General features: G+C 43.9%; 2 protein-coding genes across 8 annotated transcripts in view; one reads left to right on the top strand and one right to left on the bottom strand.

The window, feature by feature from the left end:
- Nucleotides 1-20,214, bottom strand: part of SIPA1L2 (signal induced proliferation associated 1 like 2) — a 280,300-nt gene that overhangs the window by 204,248 nt on the left and 55,838 nt on the right. The window lies entirely within an intron of this gene.
- MAP10 (microtubule associated protein 10) lies at nt 13,891-16,633 on the top strand. The gene has a single exon (XM_009976323.3). The coding sequence runs from the start codon at nt 14,073-14,075 to the stop codon at nt 16,500-16,502; it is 2,430 nt and encodes an 809-aa protein (XP_009974625.3). The 5' UTR covers nt 13,891-14,072; the 3' UTR covers nt 16,503-16,633.

The raw sequence follows: 20,214 nt of genomic DNA on the forward strand, positions 1-20,214 counted from the left end.
AATTTGTGGGTGAGAACTAGCCCCATCCACATCAGACCTATTTTCCAGATAAATATAGGGTTGTCTAAAGAGTAACCACTGAGATTTTCAGATAAACTAAAAAGCAAAACAAAAACCCAACCCTAACTTCAAAACAGCTTTACCGCTGTACACCTGTGACTCCTGCACACATACCAGAGTTCTGCACCTGTATGCTTGGCCTGTGCCTTCGTTGTACAAGGACAGGGAGCTCAGTGATAGGCTGTAGGGAAACCTTGAGGCTAGGCAGTGAGAAAAACATTGTCAAAAGGAGGAAGTAGAAGTGAAAAATAAGGAGAAATATATCTCCCTAAGCGCTCAGTAAGTTTCATGCTGTCCTTGTAACAGTAAGAGGTAAAACATTTCAGGCACAAATGTAGTTGTCTAAGTTGAGAGTGCTTCTTCAAAACTCTGTATTGTGATGATAATGAAGAGTCTGCTGTTTGTGTTTTCTTGGCAGAGGTTTCCAACTTCAGAAGGAAAATGAGAGAATTTGCAGAAGAGAGATTAAAAAGTCCCTTGTTGATAGATGCAAAGAAGACATTGTTCTGTTTTGTTTAAATGGTCTTTATAAAATGTTCATTGCCTATCAACTGATGTATTAATTATTGATAGGGGAAAACTAGCAGGCCGCACTGCACTCAGTTTGATTGAGGGTAGGGAAATGTCCTGGCTTGTACCACCAAATGCAGAAAGTGACTGATCCATGGGAAGCTGTCCCAAATGCAAAATCATTTTTAAGGGGAAATTTCTACATGAAAGGATGACACTGGTAAGAATAAATCCCGTTCCTCTCTCAGTCCCACTTTCTCTGAAGACATGCTTATGCTGTAAGGCAAAATGGTGTATCACATTAATACACTTTTTCAAAGTCATATCCTAAATGCTAGGAAAACAAAAGTGAAAAACAAGTTAAAATCACTCAAAAAGAAATGAACCGCAAAAACCCTAATGGCCAACAAAGGTTCTAATACAAAGCAGAAGAAATACAGTATACAATATTTGCTGGAAGCTTGCAGGAATTATGGATGTGCTGGAAGAGCCACAGTCAGATTTTGGTTAAAATCAGACTACAGTTCAGTGTGCCATGGGTTAAACTGTGTGTTACAGAAACCTCCTAGGATTTTAGGCCTAAATAGAAAAAACTCACGACACCAGCTATATGTAAGAAATTTTGCCAGCATGGTGAAAAGTTCATCTGAATAAAAAGTCGAGGTGTATGCTGTGTGCGTGCTGGATAAGTAGTGCCTATTGCCCAAACCAAGATGAGTTTTGAAAGCTCACTCTCAAAGACAACACCGGGGATAGTGTTTTTTCCAACCTAAAAAAATCCTTCTATTAATTTTCTTCCCTTTAAAGAAATCACATGCCTACCACATTTCAAAAGAAACCGTCCATCCTGCATAAGCTCTTGTTTTTCTGTGGTTGCTTTTCCCCAGGTCTCAGTAGGGGTGCAGCTACACACTTGGAATGTGTATACAGCAGGCCAGCATGTTGCTCACCCACTGTATAGTCAAAATCCCTGCAGGCAGGCAGGCTGGCCTTACTGCAAACATCAACTGCAGAATAAGAGATTCAGAAGCACGAATGAAAGCCCTGATGAAGAAACTGAAGAATTTTTCAGACACTATAAGCAAGCAATCTGTAACCGGGTGTATAATTACACATCATGGTCACACACAAAGTCCTACCTAAGCTTCTGGCCTTCCTGGCCTTCTCTGCACCCTAAAATCTTCCTTCTTCTTTTTTTCCTTTCTCTCTTTTCTTCCTTTCTTCTAGATAAACTGTGTACTTGGCCTTTGAGCAGATTTACAAGATCTACTCCCGACCTACTTTTCGATTGTTACTCCTGCAGCTCTCATCAAGAAACTTGGCAGAACCAAAAGGCTTAGTAGCAAGGCAGGGAAGTCCTCTAATGAGCTACATCAGTGAGCAAACCTTCCCTAGCCTCACCCTGCCCTTGTTTCAGTTTCTTTGTCATTCAGGTCAGGAGCAAGCTCTCAAAGGAAGAAGCCTGATGTCCCTCATGGAGCAAAGACTCCGGAACCAAGCTCTTGAATTTAACCAGAATAGCAGCCCGTGCAGGACCGTAGGAGCAAGCAAGGACATTCTGAACTTTTAGGGAAGAAATCAAACTCACTCGTTCTATTTGGAGACTTACAGCTTTGAAGCAGAAACTTCTGATGTGGTGTAACACGCTTGGAAGCTGGTAACATGACAAAACCTAACAATAAATGCAAAGATTCAAATACAGTCAAGGACAAGGAAAAAGGACAATGAGGTTAACTTGGATATCACACTTGTCCAAAGAGGTAATAAAGAAAGTGACAGTGAAAATGAATAGTTCTGGGTTTCCTTCTGCTCATTTACTTTTTGCATCTGGCAGAACTTTGTTGCTTTTCACTCTTTCATCTCTCAGCTGTTCTCCATCCCTGCAAGATAACCCATACATCAGGTGCCCACGTGTGCATACAGCTCCCCCAGGGCTCTGACAGGCCTGTACACCAGCACAGAGAGGCACCCCATCAGCCAGCAGGCAGGATTTCCAGCATGATTAATATGTTTCACCCTTGCTGAAAAAGTCCTTTACAAAGCTCCACCAACCTCTACCATTCCTAAATAGCAAAGGAAAAAAAAAAAAAAAAAGAAACTGAAAGGAATTTTAACAAGAGAAGTTGGTGCATGCTCTTTTTTTACAGGGTGTTATACTAGAAATGGAAATCTTTTGCAACTTAAAAAGCAGCTAGACATGGAGCATAACCAACACCAACACTTCTTACACTGGGGAAGCTTCAATTCCAGATCTGGAGCTTTACATTATCTCTAGCCTTTACACATCCCGTTACAGCATCAGGGCTCCAGAAGGTGCAATCACTGGCACAATATAAAGGAAAGTTTTTGGCTGTCTGGGCAAAGTTGATGTTTCCAGCTTCCCCATATTCTTGCTAAGTTACAAATATAAGCACTGTTCAGGAAGAGAAGTCCTTTATTATGTACAGTACAGCAGAGCACAGTTTATTTTCTTCAAGCAAACACAGAATATGTGAAAGTGGCCAGAATTACTGCTGTAGAAGCTAAAGTACATTTTCATCCACAGTATGAGTAGACTCACTGACACCATGAGCTGCACTTGACCCCTAAATTGTACTAATATATATCTCGATCCTGAAGCAAAGGGAGTACCTCTCAGCAACACACAGAATTTTTGGCCATAAGGGCCTATTATGATAATCTAACTTGGTCTCCTGAACAGCACTGACAATGCCCATTAGTCCTTTCAAGAATACCAGCAGAGAAACCAATTAATTTTGTTTGTGACAGCAGTGGTTGTTTGCAGAATACCACCTCTCGCCTACTAACAACTTCAGAGCAGCAGCCCTCCTTCTCTGGGGCCAAGCCCTTCAGCCCCCTTTTCTCTGGGACCAAGAACATCCCTTGGATCCCTGTGATGGAGTTATGGAGCTACAGGCAAACCTGTGAACAATAGCTGAAACTCTCTGTAAGTAGTTACTGGCTCCCTTTGTGATCCAATATGTTAGTAACAGAAAATCACAATCAGCATGTTTTCTTTTAGATGGCTTTAAGTACCTGCAAACTCTGATTTCCTATTCTAGAAAGAACGCATATTCATGGAGCTGCTAAACTGATAGCCTCACTTATTTAAGCTAATACAGTCTCCTTTTTGCCTGTGTGATTTCAGAGGAGTTTCCAACACACTTCACCACATCTATGCAAATTTTCTGCCATAAATTATATTGATGATCTATCTTCCACCTTGCAGATCAGATAAGAACGCAGCACATTGTTTAAAGATCTGCCTTTTATACAACCAGAGACTGCCAAACAGCAGTCCATTACAAAGCAAAGCTTTTGTTTATAAAAGAAAAAATAACACCCCCCCACTGGAGATCACCTTGTTGTATACATGGGAAATTATAGCAGTAAAATTAGACCAGTATATTTTACTAATTAAGGCTATACTCCCAGGGTTGACATTTTTCTTGAATTATATACTTATTACTGACCCCCTTAATCTTTTTTCACAGGGATTTAAGATAGACTATTTTACTTCAGGTTCGTTCAGTTAAGGGTGTAAACATGGTCACTGAGACACAAGGTTCATCAGTGCTCCTCAAGGTATCAGCATCCATCAGCTGTGTGCGCCTGTTCACGTGCTCAGGGTTGAGCTAATCGCTGGGTTTGGAACAGGGAAGCAATCCTCTCCCAGATTCGCTCATCAGAGGCTGCTGGGTTTTGTTTGTTTTCCTCTGCAGCATAGTGCGTGGTCCAGAAGCATCTGCAAATGTCAGCCAGCAAATCTCCCGCTAGCCGGGAGGACTTAGAAATGCCCTTGGTCTCTCCTGTCCTCCTCCTGTGGGACAACTGTTGTGGCATTTGGTCTTCTAGCGCAGACTTGGAGTCTGTTGTGAGAAGGCTGAAAATGGACAGCATCCCTGGGGTAAGATGAGCTACAGAGCACAGGACTGCGCATCTGCAGCATGCCTTTCTGCAATTCAAGAGGCACTGATGGGCTGAGTCAGGTGGTGCCCTTCAGTCTTGTACCTTTAGTTCACCTGTGTGGCTGATCCTTTGCTCTGGAATGACTGCCGCGGAGGGAGCTCTGCAGGTATTGTGGATGCAGTTCACTTACGTATCTCTAGATGTACACGACTACCCCTGAGCTATTGGCTCTAGGCTCATTTTCAGTGTGAGGAGTGGAAGAGTCTTTCAGGGTTCACCCCCATCCCTCTCTGTGTTCAGTCTGTACTTGGTCAGACGAGTTCCACCTGCTATAATGACACCATTTCAGCCTCCAGCTTTAACTCCCAGCATTGATGTAAGCAATGCGCTGCGCTTTGCTTCACACTCTGGTTGTGAAAATGGCCCTTAAAATTTAGTGTAAGAAAAATAAAGCAACTGACTGCTCTGTTTGCCTGCCAACTTTACCAAAGATTGAACTGTGGAGATCAAGATCACCCCACGCAATTGTAGACATTTAACCAAGCCAGCTAAGCAAGCCTTGGTTCCTGTACAATCAACAGACAAAAAGAGGCTCCTCAGAGAGGGAGTCTGTTGATCTGAAGATCTGACAGCTCTGGAAGAGCCTGTCTCCCTCCCTGGAGCAGAGGGCAAATGTGACTAGGTTCCCTCCGCTAAGCAGGGTGAATGAAGGCCTTAGAGTGGAGATGAACAAACTGGGAAGACATACAAACGAGAGAAGGAGAGAGTGAAACGAAAGCTGCTGCAAAGCTGACATCTGTTTTGTGCAGCTTGTGTTTCTCTCACACAGATTGGAGGTGCAGGGGCTGCCCTTCGCTCACCCCCCGCTGAGACGCCCACACAGCCACCCATGTCTCAGGTGGGCTGTCCCCCCACTGACAGACACTCCCACGCCCTTCCAGGTCCTGACACCGTGTTCTCGGTGCACTCAAGAGAATGAGCCTTTCTCCTGTTTGAGATCAGGCTGCAAAAGCACAGCTGAGTTTTCAGAAAGTATTTTACCCCCTGCCTGCTTGCAATGATACAGATAGCTTTCAACAGAAGTGAGAAAGTATTGGGGGGAAGGAATCGTCCTCTGAGAATTTCCAGTGTTAAGGCCTTCATGAAGGATGTCATTATAAAGAAATGAACGAATGCATTTGTCAGCCTCTGGGAGGTTTCAGAGTGGCTTCTATTTTTATCTCTTTTTATCCCTTGAAGGAACTGAGAACTAATATTTGCGATGCCTGACTGAGGATATTAATGTTTTCAAAAAGCTGCCATTCCTTCCAGGGCAGGAAATAGAGTAACCTGTTTGGGTTCTTTCACTGGTTTGTCTCTTAAAATTAAATTCTGCAACTTTGTTTCCAGTAAGATGTGCCTGCAGGACCATCCAAACCTTCTACTCCTGTCTATTTATCCAGCATGGAACCTCAACAAATATGAATGATGTGTGACCAGCTAATACATGTCCAAAATACACTTCTTTTTCTTTTCTTGCAGTATTTTTGCTATGCTATGCTATGCACTGTTGTTTAGTTTGGACTTACAGACAGCCCAGAGACCACAGGTTCATGTAAAATCATGATATGTGTTTACTTAAGATAAAATGATGAGAGGACAAAAGAAAAAAAAAAAAAAAAAAAGAATGAAAAGGATGTTTTCAGAGCAGAAAAATCTCATAGCTAACTGTTATGTCCGTACCAAAGTCTCTGAGTGTAATGATTTGCCTGCCCGGAGCAGAAATATTTCTAGTTGTAGTTAGCAGAGGGGGAAATCATTAGTCCAGTTACTGGTACATTCATGCCTCACGCAAGCTTCCACAAATACGAGAAGGCTTTTTGAAAAATCTTCATCCGCTACTGCAAGACTAGATGAGACTTGTCTAAAAGACTGTTGATGTTGCATTTGATGAAGCAGATGGGTCACTGCTGAGCACACACTATTACCTTGCCAGAGGCTAGGCGTACTGTCAGAGCAACACTTCTGGCCTCCATTGGCCCGAACAGCAAACGATCTGCAGCGGAAATTGAGACTGGAGATCCCATCAAAAGGAGATGGCAAAGAGCTCACTGCATAAGGTTATATTAAGGACCCTTCCTTTATCGAGCAAAGATTTCATATATATTTTTCATTCATTACGTTTCAAATTTCACTCTTCATGACATGAAACCATTACCATGACTCACACGCTCACTGTCTCAGGACTTAGCGTGGGGAAGAGGACAAGACACTGCAACCTCTGAGTGCCCTGCAACAGAAACAGGGCAGGATTGCATTTTTCAGAACTTTTTCTTCTTGATTATTTCCTCTGTAAAATTAAAATAAGCAATTTAAAGGCAAATTTGAATTAGCATATTGAGGACAGTTTATTATTTATGAGATGGAAATCAGGATCTTGGATGACTGAACTCATTAAAGACCATTTGGAATAGTTCCCATCTATTTCTTCCACGGTACCCACACAACAAATAATTCACAGAGTAATTAATGCCACGTCTTCCCAAACAATACATGCTTCCGACAGGAACTGTTCAAATAGGAAATGCACGAAACTGCACTGAAATAGCAATCAGCTTAAAATACTTACCAGCAAAACCAGGAAACTTTATGTTAGGGCAATCACAGCTGCTTTAGCTGAACTTACTGGCCCAAAGACACCCCTGAACTAGGTCAGAGAAGGTCAGTGGAGTTAGACAAGGGCACATTTTGGCTGACCAGGCCTCTGCACTGGCACCTCTCTTGTCTGACCTTGCGCCAGGGGCTTACAACAGACAGTGCCCTGCCTTTCTGCTCACACAGACTACACGGTGTAGCATAAGCGACACGAGCCTATTTTCCTCCCTAGCTGTAGCCCACAGGGCTATTTGCATAGCAGTGAATTAAACACTTTTCCAGCATTGCGACTACCTGTGAAAAGTTCCTACAGGCATAGCTACGGCCTGCAATGCAGCGCAGATCCCCCGGCCGGGGCCAGCTGAGGAACCGGCAGCAGGACAGCTGTGTCAGCACAGTGCTGTGCCTGGACTAGCCTTCTCAAGAGCTGGGGAGATAATTAGCTCCGGCAGGCTGCCACGTTTTTAGCACCTAAGTGCCCTGCCTGGCAACACAGCGAGCTACGCAGACGCACCAGCCTCAGAGCGTCTCCCCTTGTGCTGCAGTGCCCACTCCTGAAAGGCGGGAAGGAGCTGGTCGGGTCTTGCAAGAAGGAATCGCTCACTTCCAAACACTCTTCACTGCTTGTGAAGGGCAGGTGGTCTCGGCGCCAGGCTGTGGTACTGCATTTCAGGGGCAAGGAAAACAATCCCGATGATAGCCGCTCGCCATCACTCCCCAGGGCAGGGGTCTGGGGGCTGACAGAGGTGCTGTGTGCTCTGTGAATCCCAGAGATTTGCTTCCTTCCAGGGGGTACTTAACCACTCAGCATCTCTATGAAACACTGGTCGTGTCTTATGAGAGGAACTCAAGCACAGAGAAACTATATCTTCCCGAGGAAACCTATAGCAAAAGAGAGTTGAAGCTAGATCTCCAGATTCCCACTTTTAACATCCTAAAACATACCTTATTCTTTCCTTCTAATCAATAAAGCATCGTAACAGGCCACGATTTTGCCCTGTCTGTACATTTAAGCTTCACATCACAGCCACCACCATGGCAAGTAAGAGTCAGCAAGCTACAGACATTAGCAGGACACCAGTGGGAAGTACGTCATACTCATCACCTGGCAGAGTAAGAGTAAGGACAGAAGCTTGAAGGGATGAAGTATGCGGGAGGGACACTGCTGTAGAGATCCCTGGAACAAAGCTGTTAGCCAAGACAAATACATCTTTAGAGTGGAAATCTCAGGGAAGACATGGACAAACGCTCATTAGAGAGCCATTTTTCTCACAGGCCACCTTACTGAACCATGGGATTGCCATCACATCTCCTTGGAAAGCAAGAAGGGGCACGAAAAACACAGGGCTAATTGGTTCCTCTTTTTGTGAACTCCACAAGCAGCTTCATGCCTCCTTTTCACTAAGTGGGATGGAATATTTCTGCCCCCTTCCTCCCAGGCACAGGCACTTAAATATCACTCAGCAGCACAAGCAGTGAGGAGGATCTGGTCCAGCTCTGCAGCTCTGCGTAACAACATCCCTGGTTCTTTTTGTTTTGCTCACTGTAAAGGAGAGCTCTCAAAGCAGTCAAATTGATTTTAATTCGTTTTTAAAGGGAAAAAGAGAAACAGCTTAGAGGTTGGAAATGTGCAGTGAACAAAACAGCTGTACTGTGAACCTCTGAAAAAACATCCTTTACAGTGGTAATTATGACAGATTAAACAATGAGTGTCATCAGTGTGATGGTACGATGCACACAACACTAACTGTTTCCTACTCAAATATTTGCAGACATCTCCAATTTTTTATTTTAATGAAATCTCATCTAACTATTGAATTGACTTTAAGAACCATCCTGAGGCTCACAAGAGCTTTTGCTGTCAGAGGCTCTGTCAGATATTTGAACTGCAATTTGCCCCCAGTGGTTCCCAGCTTGAGCTAGAGGAATGCTGCAAAGGTAGCTTTTTAGGAGGTGGCGAGTCTGAAAATTCACTGCCCACGGAGAGAATGCTAAACCCTGAGAGGGGCTGAGGACCTATCCTGCTCTACAGTTACAACAAGAATTGTAAGGACCCCCACACCTTGAAGAAAACTTTTAGAACAGATTTTCACCGCTTTTCAAACATATGTACACAACTGTGCTGCTCTGTGATTAAGCTGTCCTCTTTGGATGGCTGAGCACCTGGAATCCTTTCGTCATTCAATATATACATGCATGACAAGTATGGACTGCAACCATGAAGCCAAAGAAAATAAATCAACCCCTTTGAGAACTTTCTGAGAGCTTCCCAGCTATTGGATGGGAAGTAACAGGATTTAAACAATGATACATTAATTAATGCTAAATGACAGCATGCAAACCCATGGGGTTTCCATTAATACCAAATGAGTTCATGATGGTTTATATCAAAAAAAGGAAAGACTGATGGTAAAACCTCCATGTGCTAATGACACTCAGTTATTTAAGGAAATTGGCTTTGCATGTTGCTGGGCATTATGCAAAGAATATTCAATGGGCCGAATCCTGAGGTTGACCCTTCACTATTGTTTTCTTTTAAGCAAAAATGTCTATTGGCTTTAAAGAGAACTTTTTTTAAATGAAGGAAATCACCTCAGATGTGACCCTTCTGGATATGTCTCATTGTCGTGTTCAATATAGTTATCTAAGCTCCTGTATTTGTGACATCCTGCTTCCTGTTGGCTTTCACAGTGTCATTCTCTCTCAAGTATTTGCCAGCTTTTCCCATGTTTCCTCTAAGTGTCTGTTTGGACTGAGTTTCCCCAGATTCAAGAAAGATGATGAGGACTGCTCAGTACAGAAGGAGAAGCTGTGTTTTGTCGCAGTTCCATTAATCCTTGAAGAAGTTTGGAATCAGAAGCCAAGCTGGCATGGGTTGTATTTCCAAGCTGGCTGTGAAAGCCATGAATTCACACATATCTTAAAGGCCAACCATTTCTCCCCCATGAGGTAATGAGAAAACAATCCTGCATGCCACCCCTGCTGAATTTGCAGAAGTAACTGCCATAAACCTTAATTCTCACCACTCTGAGAAAGTAAAATACTAAAGGTGGCAATGAAATAATTAAAAACACAGGAAACAGACTGGTGTTTACCAAATGGAGAAAGGCCACACGACTAGGCAAATAATGTTTAACACTCCCAAAGTCTGCTAAAGATAGTAAAGGATTAAAATAAACATGAGAGCTATCATACTGAAGAGGAGTTAACAAACATCTTTAGGGTAGCAACGGGAGATATTTTGGAGGTGTACATCCGAATAGATTCTGTACCAGCTGTTCTGACCACCCAACTGATGGGGCACTTTGTGGACAGGAGGGTACACTCTGAGAAGTGGGGATAAACCATGGTATCCTTCATTTTGATGGATATCAATATGCCTGTGCCAATAATAACACTGCAATTGTTCCTAGGCTGCTCCATACATCACTAGGTCTGGGTCAGCGTAAAATTAAGGATAATGAAATAGCATTTGGACACAGGAAACAGCAAAGCTCCATGAAAAACTCTGCACAATATACAGAAACCCATGCAAACAGTAACTTCTGAAGAGATTTAACATTCTCATGTGACTTCATCCCTTTCAAAACCTTTTCTAGGCTCTTCAAGAGAGAAACCTAAATATATTGCAAAAGCCTCAAATGCTTTGCTCATGTATTTTATAATTTTTCATTCTTCCTGAACTGAAGAGAGTTCATGAAAGCTGAGAGCATTACCAAAGGCTGTCATCCTTACTCCTGAATTTCTTCCTGTTTATTGCCCTTTCGCAAGTGGGTGACTCAACAGACAACTGAGAAAAGACTAAGTAAGTCTTCTCTGGGTGGCATTTTAAGCTGGAGTATTTTAAGAACTGCTAGTATGTTGCAGCTGAATATTCCAGCAGACTGTCTGACCCCCTTCTGAATCAGAGTGCCACCAGGCTAAATATTTGCACAAGTTCCAAGCATCGCCCTGCAGATTCTGCACAGACAAGAGCAATTTTATATCCAGGTGAACAATGGCTCTTTACTGCAGCATTTGATCTGTAAAAAATGCAATCTTTAGAATGACACCAGAATAGTAGATTCAATTGTAGATCTACCAAAATCTGTGTTTTCTCAAGATCTTTTTTTTTCCTTTAATAGGCATACTTCTCCATTCATAAACAAATATAAAACTGTATAGAGAGATATCTTTGTGTAGAGATCAATAAATATGAAACTTTACAGAAATTAAGGGCAAAAGAAGGCATTTCAGAGCCTTCAAGAGATAGATTTGAACTAAAGTTGCTGAGTTGCTGCTAATGATACCAATTGTCTGGGCTGAAATTTTCTGAGACACAATGTTAGTACTTCAAACATACAAATAAGGACAGTGAAAGACTTCACTGAATCAGCAAAATTCCTCAGCCTTCCAGTCTTTTAGAAGAAAATGGAAAAATTGAAGTCTAGTTCTAAGAAAGGAGCACTGAAGAGATTGCACTGAGAAGAACTAGAGTTATTTTAAAAAGATTACTAAATGTAACTAATGTAGATCCTAACTATGTACCTGCTGTCTTTGGGGCAGTAGCAGGTAATGAAACTAGGCTCCATAACCCTGCCTCTCTGAGGCATGCCTATTTTCTAAATCATTCTTTTGTGACATGCAACCTAAAGAAGTGTTATCATAAGTCTCCTTAAAATGGTGGTTAGTAGAAACTAGAAATATTGGAAAGAAAATGGTCTTTTTTTTTCTAACTTGCAACTCAAAACCCCCAAATTTTGTTTTCTGTTTATTTTGAAGAGAAATATGCTCTTGTGACCAGAGGATTGACTTAATAAAACACACCACTACCACCACCAAACTTAAAAATCCATACCCCATTCTATTTAAATTGTTTTGTCACTAATTCACTGACTGATCTTACACAGCTTATTAACACCTATAGTTTTCACAAGTACTCCGTAATTTTTTTTATATTGTCTGTACAGAATGAAATACAGGAATAGGGCTGATTTTCAGGGACATGAGATTGAAAATTTCAGTTTCACATGAAACTGTTGGGAGTGCAGGGGCTCAGCATCTTAAACCCAAGGCTTTGGTTCCTCCATAATTTACCCCTTAATTCCAGTCACCGTTACCACACACAAAGAGATGTCTTTGCCTATGCGGACTGGAAGCTTCAAAATCATGAGGTTAGAAATTCTGGACTAAACGTCACAGTCAGAGTATGCCAATCTGTAAAATGGAAAAAATGCCTTATTCATTGCCTTCCTAAGGGACCTCGAAAGCAACTATTTGACCACTGTTAAATACATCTGTCACTTTCAGTGTATCAGGGAGTCTTTTGTCATGGTTCCCTTATGGAGAATGACAACTAAACTGTCAGCCCCTCCTGGGATGGGAACTTGCTTAAGTAAAAGGAAACACAAGGAAAGCAGATGACTGATGGCAGGAGATGAATGTGGCAGCAAAACAAACTGGCCGTTTGTTTAATCTGCCACAATGCCAGTACAACGGCAACACCGGAACACAGCCTTGACAGCAGACTACTTGTAGCTCTTAGACTCGTGTGCTTAGAATAGAGGCAGTGGAGGAACGGAGAACAACTTAATTATTTACTTCTTTAGCACTGGTCACAATTCAGAGGTCAACCTCCTTAACTCTGTTCTCAAACATAACCACTAATGAAGAGTGTCCTCTAAATAATAATAATCAAGGGACCTGACCAACAGCAAAGGGTTGGACTCTAACCATTTCCTGATGGTTTCTGCTCTTGTAAAAAGTGATTGTGATTTGGCAGAGGAAGGAAAGGAGGGGAAATGCAGGGAATAAAAAGAAAGGGAGAGGGGATTGGTTTTTCTTTTAGTCACTTCACTGGTAGTAACTAGGTAGGTAAATGGTATGGTAATGGTGAGGATATACTGTAAATTTAACCGAACACCAGCAATTTAGGATACACTGTTTTTGGAGTCAACTTACTAACTGAACAAAACAATTTTCTTCTCAGCTGGGCCAGTATTTGCTATGCCTGTAGCAAAGAGACTCTTGGTGTAAGGGAAGGGCACTCTCTTTGCCAGGCAGGTGGTAAGGAGTGAAATTCTTCAGTGTCCACTGCAACTCCCACTTTACATGCAGACAAGAGAGAAAATAGGCATTTATCCATGCATGCCCAAGGCACTCAGGCATTACAGAGATGGAGACATTAAATATGACAAGGTGACATTTACAGCTGATTAGAAAAATCTAATTAATGTAGAACCACAGTTTTAAAAATCTCAAATATGTATGGGCCCTTGACCGTGGAGAGACTCTTCAGCCCACAGCCCCTGGCACAGGCCTCGATGTTTCTCTTGGGGTGGGAAGAGGCCACAAAGGTGCAGGAAACAGTTTAACGTCCCTGCCTGCCTCCACAAGCACTCCTGCTGACTGATGGAGCGCAGTGCGCCATCCCGCCCTGCTCCTGGGGCTGTTACTCGATCCAGGTGGGAAAAACACGGCCAGGGCCTCGGCCGCTGCCTTCAAAGCCGAGGGCAGGGGCGCGACAGCAGCCGCCACGCCACACAGGGCGCTTGTGAGCAGACACCGGGGAGCACCTGGCTTGCACCGGCTGCCCCAAACCCGGCCTGTCCCCGCAGCCCCCGCCCAGGGCAGGCTGCAACAAGGCTGCCGCGAGTCCGCCGCGGGGGGCACGCAGGAGGACCGCGGAGCACGGCTCAACGACCCCCCCCCCCACACACACCCGTGGGATCAGGGGCTGAGTAGCCCCTCGGAGTCCCTGGGTTCTGCCGTGCGGGGGGGTGGCGGGTAGTGCCTCCCGTGCCTGCCCCGGGACGCCGACGCCCTCCCGGACCGGACTACAACTCCCAGGGGGCTTTGCTAAGGCGCGTTGCCGGGGGCAACGACGCCCCAGGGGTTGGGGTGAGCGCCGCTCCTCTCGCGAGAGGGCCGGCGGCCTCGCCTTACCCAGCCGCACGGCTCTCGCGAGAGCCTGGCGCGCCATGGCGGCGAGGGGCGCGGAGGAGCTGTTCGCGCTGGAGCTGTGGGTGGAGGCGGTGCGGGTGGCGGCGCCGGGCCCCGCGCTGCGCCCCGCCGTGGCGCTGCGCCTTTTGGGCTTCCCCACCCTCCTGCTGCGCCCCGCCGCCGCCGCCGCCGCGCCGCCCCCGCCGCCGGGCCGGGCCTTCCCCTTCGGCCGCGGCAAGCGCTGCCTCTTCCGCTGGCGCCGGGGCTCGCTCTGCGCCGCGCTCCGCCGCCGCCCGCTCCGCGCCCTGCTGCTGGCGCTGCCCGCCGGGCTGGCCCCGGGGCCCCCCCGCCTCCTCGGCGGCTGCGACGTCTCCCTGGCCCCCGCCGCCGCCGAGCTGCTGCAGCGGCCCGGGGCGCCCGCTGCCTGCGGCCGCCGCGGCCGGTTCCCGCTGCGGGACGCCGCGGGACGCCCCGTCGGGGAGCTGGTGCTGGGCTACCGCCTCGCCAGCCTGGGGGCAGGCGAGGAGCCGCCCCCGCCGAGCTCCGCTAGCCCCCGCGCTGCCACCTCCCCGGAGCCGGGGGGCGAGGAGGAAGAGGAGGAGGAGCTGGAGGGCAACATCTTTTGCCCTCCCACGCTCTATTACAGCCGCGAGCCTGCTGACCCTCATCAGCCGCCGGCAGCGGCGGCCGCAGGGCAATGGGAGCGTGTCGAGGCCGGGAGACAACGGGAGAAAGACGAGGGCCGGAGCCCCCCGCGTCCCAGTGGCGGGCCCTCACTGCTGCGCCCCTCCAGCCCTCAGCAGCTCCACGGCCCCCTAGGGCAGCTGCCGCTACTCCGTGCCTTGCTGGCAGAGCTGTCGGTGCTCACCCACAGCGCTACGCCTGCTGCTGTCCACCCCTGTCTTGCCTGGCTCTACCAGGCCCCCGGGAGCGGTGGCATGGCCTCGCAGCCCCCCTGCCCCCGCTGCTCGTCTGCCCTCAAGCCTTCAGAGGCACCTGTGGGCCCTGGTGGCAGTCAGCCCTCAATTCAGGCTGGAGCTGCCAGCCCTCAATTCAAGCAAGGCCAGCAAGAGTCCACCTCACTGCTGCGTTCTCAGGCTGGGAGAGGACCTAAGAAAGCTGTACCCCAGGGAGAGATGAGCTCTGAAAGGAACTGTGAAACTAAGGAAAACAGACCTCCCAGGAAGAAATTGTTGTACGGGCTGACGAATACACTGAGGCTACGGCTGCAGCAGACCAACCCTGATAAGCTCATAATTCATGAAAGGAGAGAGCAGTACAGAAAAAAGCAAATGGAGATGCTGAGGGAGAGAAACCCTTTATCCAAAAGAAAGCTGGTCAGAAATGCTGGAGAACAGCATGTGGTTTCTCACAGGCATTGTAGCAAGGCAGACAGTTCAAAGCAGAATAATCGGTTTGATAAAACTGTTGAGACTTCATTACAAAAGGGTGCTCTCACAGAGTGCGTTTCTGTGACAGGAGATGTGTCCCCGGGCCTGCAGAAACAAGCTATTGCAAGTGTATTGAAGAACAATGAAATTGCAAGCAAGGAACGAACATGCAAAGTAACTACAGCCCCCTTACTGGAGGAAACTGTATTAAAATCTGCTCACAAGGAAAAGTATGTGAAAGCCCAACTCCCAGCAGCTTTCCCATCAGATGCTAATGCAAAGGGAAGCAATGAGGAAGCAATACACTTAATCCATCGTAAAACCACAAATGATGATGATGTGTCAGTTCTAAGTGATCACCAACCAAGCCCCAGCGGGAGTCTTGAAAACCGCTCTGAATTTGTATACTCAGATGACTTTGTTGCTAGTCCTGAGAACACAGTTTATTCAGAAGATTTCACCAGTGCTGAGTGTATAGGCAGAGACTCAGAAGCTCCTGACAGCAGTCCTGAACCTCTGTGGCTTGAAAGCCCAAAGCAAGGCTGGTCAGATACAGAGCCGGAATCCAGCAGGTCCAGAATTTCAAAGACAAGTCAAAGAGCTGGAAGTAGTTCAGATCTTCTGCCAGTTCCTTCAGCTTCATCTCCAGTCCAGTCTTTGAAGAGAAACTGTGACTTGAAAATGAGCAAGAGAACTAGGGGTGAATCTGTTGATTCACCGAACCTTTCTCGACTGGAGGCCTTGTTATTAGATGAAGAGCAGGAAACCCAACAGATCAGCAAGGAAGAGAACAGCGGTGATCAGCATATTAAACAAGTATCTACACTGAGAAGCAAACAAGATAGCTCTGATATTGATCTGAATGTAGGAAAGGGGCAGACATTTGCAGGAAGAAACCAGTCAGTAACTCAAGTTGGCTCGTACTTGCCATCTGACATGCGTGATCTTGAACTTAGTGTCCTGGAAAACAGTACGTCAGACAAAGAGGGTGATTTTCTGGGAAAACTAAGTGTTCCTAATCAATACAAAGACATCAGTGAACTTGTAATAAACAAGCTTCCAGGATATACAATGTAATTGCAAGTTTTCACGGTCTGGATTAAGATATATTTTAACTTTATAAGGCCTGATACATTTAGCTGCAGTATATACAAGTTAATTTAAGACTATCATGCAAATTTAATACATTGGTGAATTTACTTAAGTTTTAAAATAAACTACTATTTGAATCTCTAACGAATGATTCTTAAGTGGTACCTACAGCATGACTTCAGCATCAGTATCTTAATACAGAAGTAATCCAAACAGCACAAGAAACTTGCTGTCAAAAGCAGAAATTAAGACAGAAGCAGCAAATGCAGTCAGTACACACAAAACTTGCCCAGGGTAGAAGTAATAACGTACTATAGGAACAGCCAAGTACAATCTATGTTCCTAACTGAACATTAAGTTTTTATTTCTCATTAAAATAGTTCCATGCTTCATTTTCATTACAAATAGTTATTTAAAACACAGTCACAGCCAGTTAACAGCACAGATTTATCAGCTAAGGTGTATAACGATGTGTTTGTTTCACTGTTCTATCGCTAAATACAGTAACCAGAACTAGATGAGCCCTCTTAGACTTTCTCAGGTTGAAGTTTCTTATTTAAGTCAGATTTTCACAATTTATTACAAAATAGTTTAAGAATTATTGATGACAGTAAATCTATATAATCTGGGAGAGTTTTGAGAGGTTGATGGAAGTTACTTGACCTTGAAGACGAAGGGTGTGCAAACAGTAGGGAAGAGCTCAGTAAATTTTCAACGCTTCACAACTCCCTGATTGCATTCTCTGACACTGGGGAAAGGTGGGGGTCAGCACCCACAGTCCAGAAATTCAGAACAAATGAGTGTATTGCATCATGATTTAAGGGTTTGATATAATGAAGAATTTGCCATGTCCCCTTTTCTGTTCCATTGGTTGAAGTACTAGTACCTGCCACATCCCCTTTTCCGTTATGATGGTTGAACTACCATCTGATGTTCACTTTTGATTTCTGGTTTGGTTTTTGTGACTTCCAGTTTGATCACTGAACTTAACAACCTTTATTTTGTTTAACTACTGAGTTTTTTAGAGTCCATATCCCTATTACAAGTTTCAGAGATGTTCTTTGACTTGAATCTGAAGAGAGCTCAAAATTCCTTAGTTTTTAGATCTCTCTTGACCCCGTCTTTCCACTCTGTGTAGTTTGTCTCATTTGCCAGCTTTACATTCCTAACTATCTCATCACTTAGGAATTTATCCTCAGGGTTAAATGACAGACTTAAAATCTCCCTTTTTCCTTATAATTTACAATCTTACTTTTTCCCTCAACTTCTTCATTTCTCACTGTAGTTCTCCATGTACTTACTGCAAGAGCCTGTGTTTACACTTTAACATCCTGGAGGGATTTTTTTTATTTCCATCCTACTATGTGTTTATTTTGTAGGAATGGCAGTACCTCTCCTATTTAAAGTAATAACATCTGTGAGGATTATTCAAGTATCTGGTGTTGACTTCTGAGAACACCACTACTAACATTTTTATTCTAAAGGTAAGCAGCATTACCCATATATCAAAGGAATCTCTGGCCAGAGCAATTCTTAAATGTTTAATTAGAGCGCCTCTGTTTCATCAGCTCCAATTCCAGACCATTTTTTTTTTTCTTTTAATACCATGGATTTCTTTAACACACATGGATTCAGACTGTCATTTATACATGGCAGTAATTCTGATTTTACTGATTGCATAAGATCTTGCAGTTCTCACAGGCAGAACTGTCATTGAAATACAATGCTGCCCAAACATTTTTACTGTGCAGCTATTTAAATGAGTTGCTAACACTAAAGTCCACGATTTGAAGATCATCACTTAAGAAAAGTTTATTTTTAAAAGAAAGTTTATTTTCAACCCCAAATGGGTTGAAACTCAAGGGCAAATTCCCAGGCTTTTTTCTATCCCCAATGCCATCTTCACTTCTCAACTTCCAGAAGCAAATGTGGTAGGAATAATATTTCTTTTGTTTAAATAATGAAACTAATTTATTTTCAGCTAATTTTATTTGGGATAACATTTATAATGTTTGTTGTTTAATAGCGTTTATGATTTTATCAGGAGACTGATGAAAATGACAGAAAATGCATAGTAGGAAGACAATAGGAGACATTGCACATGAACAGCACATAAGCATCATGGTTACATGTCTTAGCTTGGTTTTGTCTTTTCACATATAGACTTAAGGTAGTTATTATTGCATGGAGAGGTTAACAGATACTTTCTACCCTCTGAGATAATAATCTTTTCAGATACTATCTATGTTGTAAGAGTAAATGAAATTTTACTTAATATTCAAACAGCAACTCTCAGTCAACAAAAATGAGAAAGAACTTCATGTCACCGGTTTATCATTGAAAACTCACAAACCAATATATGGGCAAGAAGTACCTGCTAATGACAGGAGGATTCTATACATCAACCCAACAGAGCAAAACAGAGATATTTACTATCAGTATAAAACACACACCAAAAAAATGGCAGCAACAAATTCCCTTTTGTACAAATCCTACAGTAATCTGCACTCAACTACATTATACTAGCTAGCCAATTTTGTCATAACTTGCATCCTGTACCCCTGTGATCAAGTTGTTAACATCAGAGGTTCAATAAGAGATTTCTGTAATGGAAAGTATTACAATAATTTTTCATAAAGACACCATTTCTAAATTGTCAGGGCTAAATCGCATGGAATACGTTTGTGCAGGGGACATGGCAGTATGCTGGGAGAAACACATAATAGCATATCCCCTGTGGTTGTTGCACAGCCTTCCCAAAAGTAGCATAGCTACTTAAGAATACGTGCCTGTTTTTGAGATACCCCATAAGCATCCCAAGAAGTGGAACCATAGTGGTAGAGCTGGCACGTCCAAGTGAAGTAGCAGAAGTGTCAGTACTCTCTCTGGTAGCTCTGAACTATTCTGATTCAGGCCTAAGAAAGCCAAAGTGTTGGAAAACTACTTTCCTAGAAACACCTCTACGAAAACTGTTCCCTAAGGACTGCTTCACAGACTAGAAAAAGAAAAGATTGGTGAAGTATCAAATCTTGTCCCACTGCACCCGAAAACCCTGATTTGAAAACTCAGCTTTTTGAGAACAGCAAATTTTTCCACATGCATTCAATCCATGGCTCTTTGCCAGTGTTCCTGGAAAGATTATTAATTAGTACTCATTACAGTGTGGGCCCTTATCCACTGGGAGACTGACAAAACCAAAATGGTTTCTTACAGCCCCCCCAGCCATCTGCTTTTAAGTGTTTTCAGTCGTTACTGAAGGCTGAGCAATCCAGATAAACATGCAGTCTCTGTTACAGATTTGATACGTTGCTTGTCAGAGCCAATGGCTAGTCACAATGCAAAGTGTCACAAACCCAAAATATTTACTAAAAGCTCCTTATTTCCTGATTTCCCATAGTCCTCAGAGATTTCATATATAATCACATTTTGACTGAGTTTGCTGTAGTTTTTGTTTTGGTCTCATGGACTCATTAACTAAAATTTTCTTTGCTCCACACTATTAAGCAGTAAACTGTAGTTACTACAAATTCAAGTTTTACATTGCTGTTAGTTCCACTTTAAACTTTACTACAGTGAAATTAAAATGTGAGGAGTAATTACCTAAGTTTATTATAGATCCTGACTAAAGAAAGCCATCTAGCTTCTTACTTTTGACTTGTTACTTTAACAACTGATCTTTGCTTTAAATCTGTACAAT

Source organism: Tyto alba, unplaced genomic scaffold (genome assembly GCF_018691265.1).
Source record: "Tyto alba isolate M040663 unplaced genomic scaffold, T.alba_DEE_v4.0 Super-Scaffold_22, whole genome shotgun sequence".
NCBI classification, from domain to species: domain Eukaryota; kingdom Metazoa; phylum Chordata; class Aves; order Strigiformes; family Tytonidae; genus Tyto; species Tyto alba.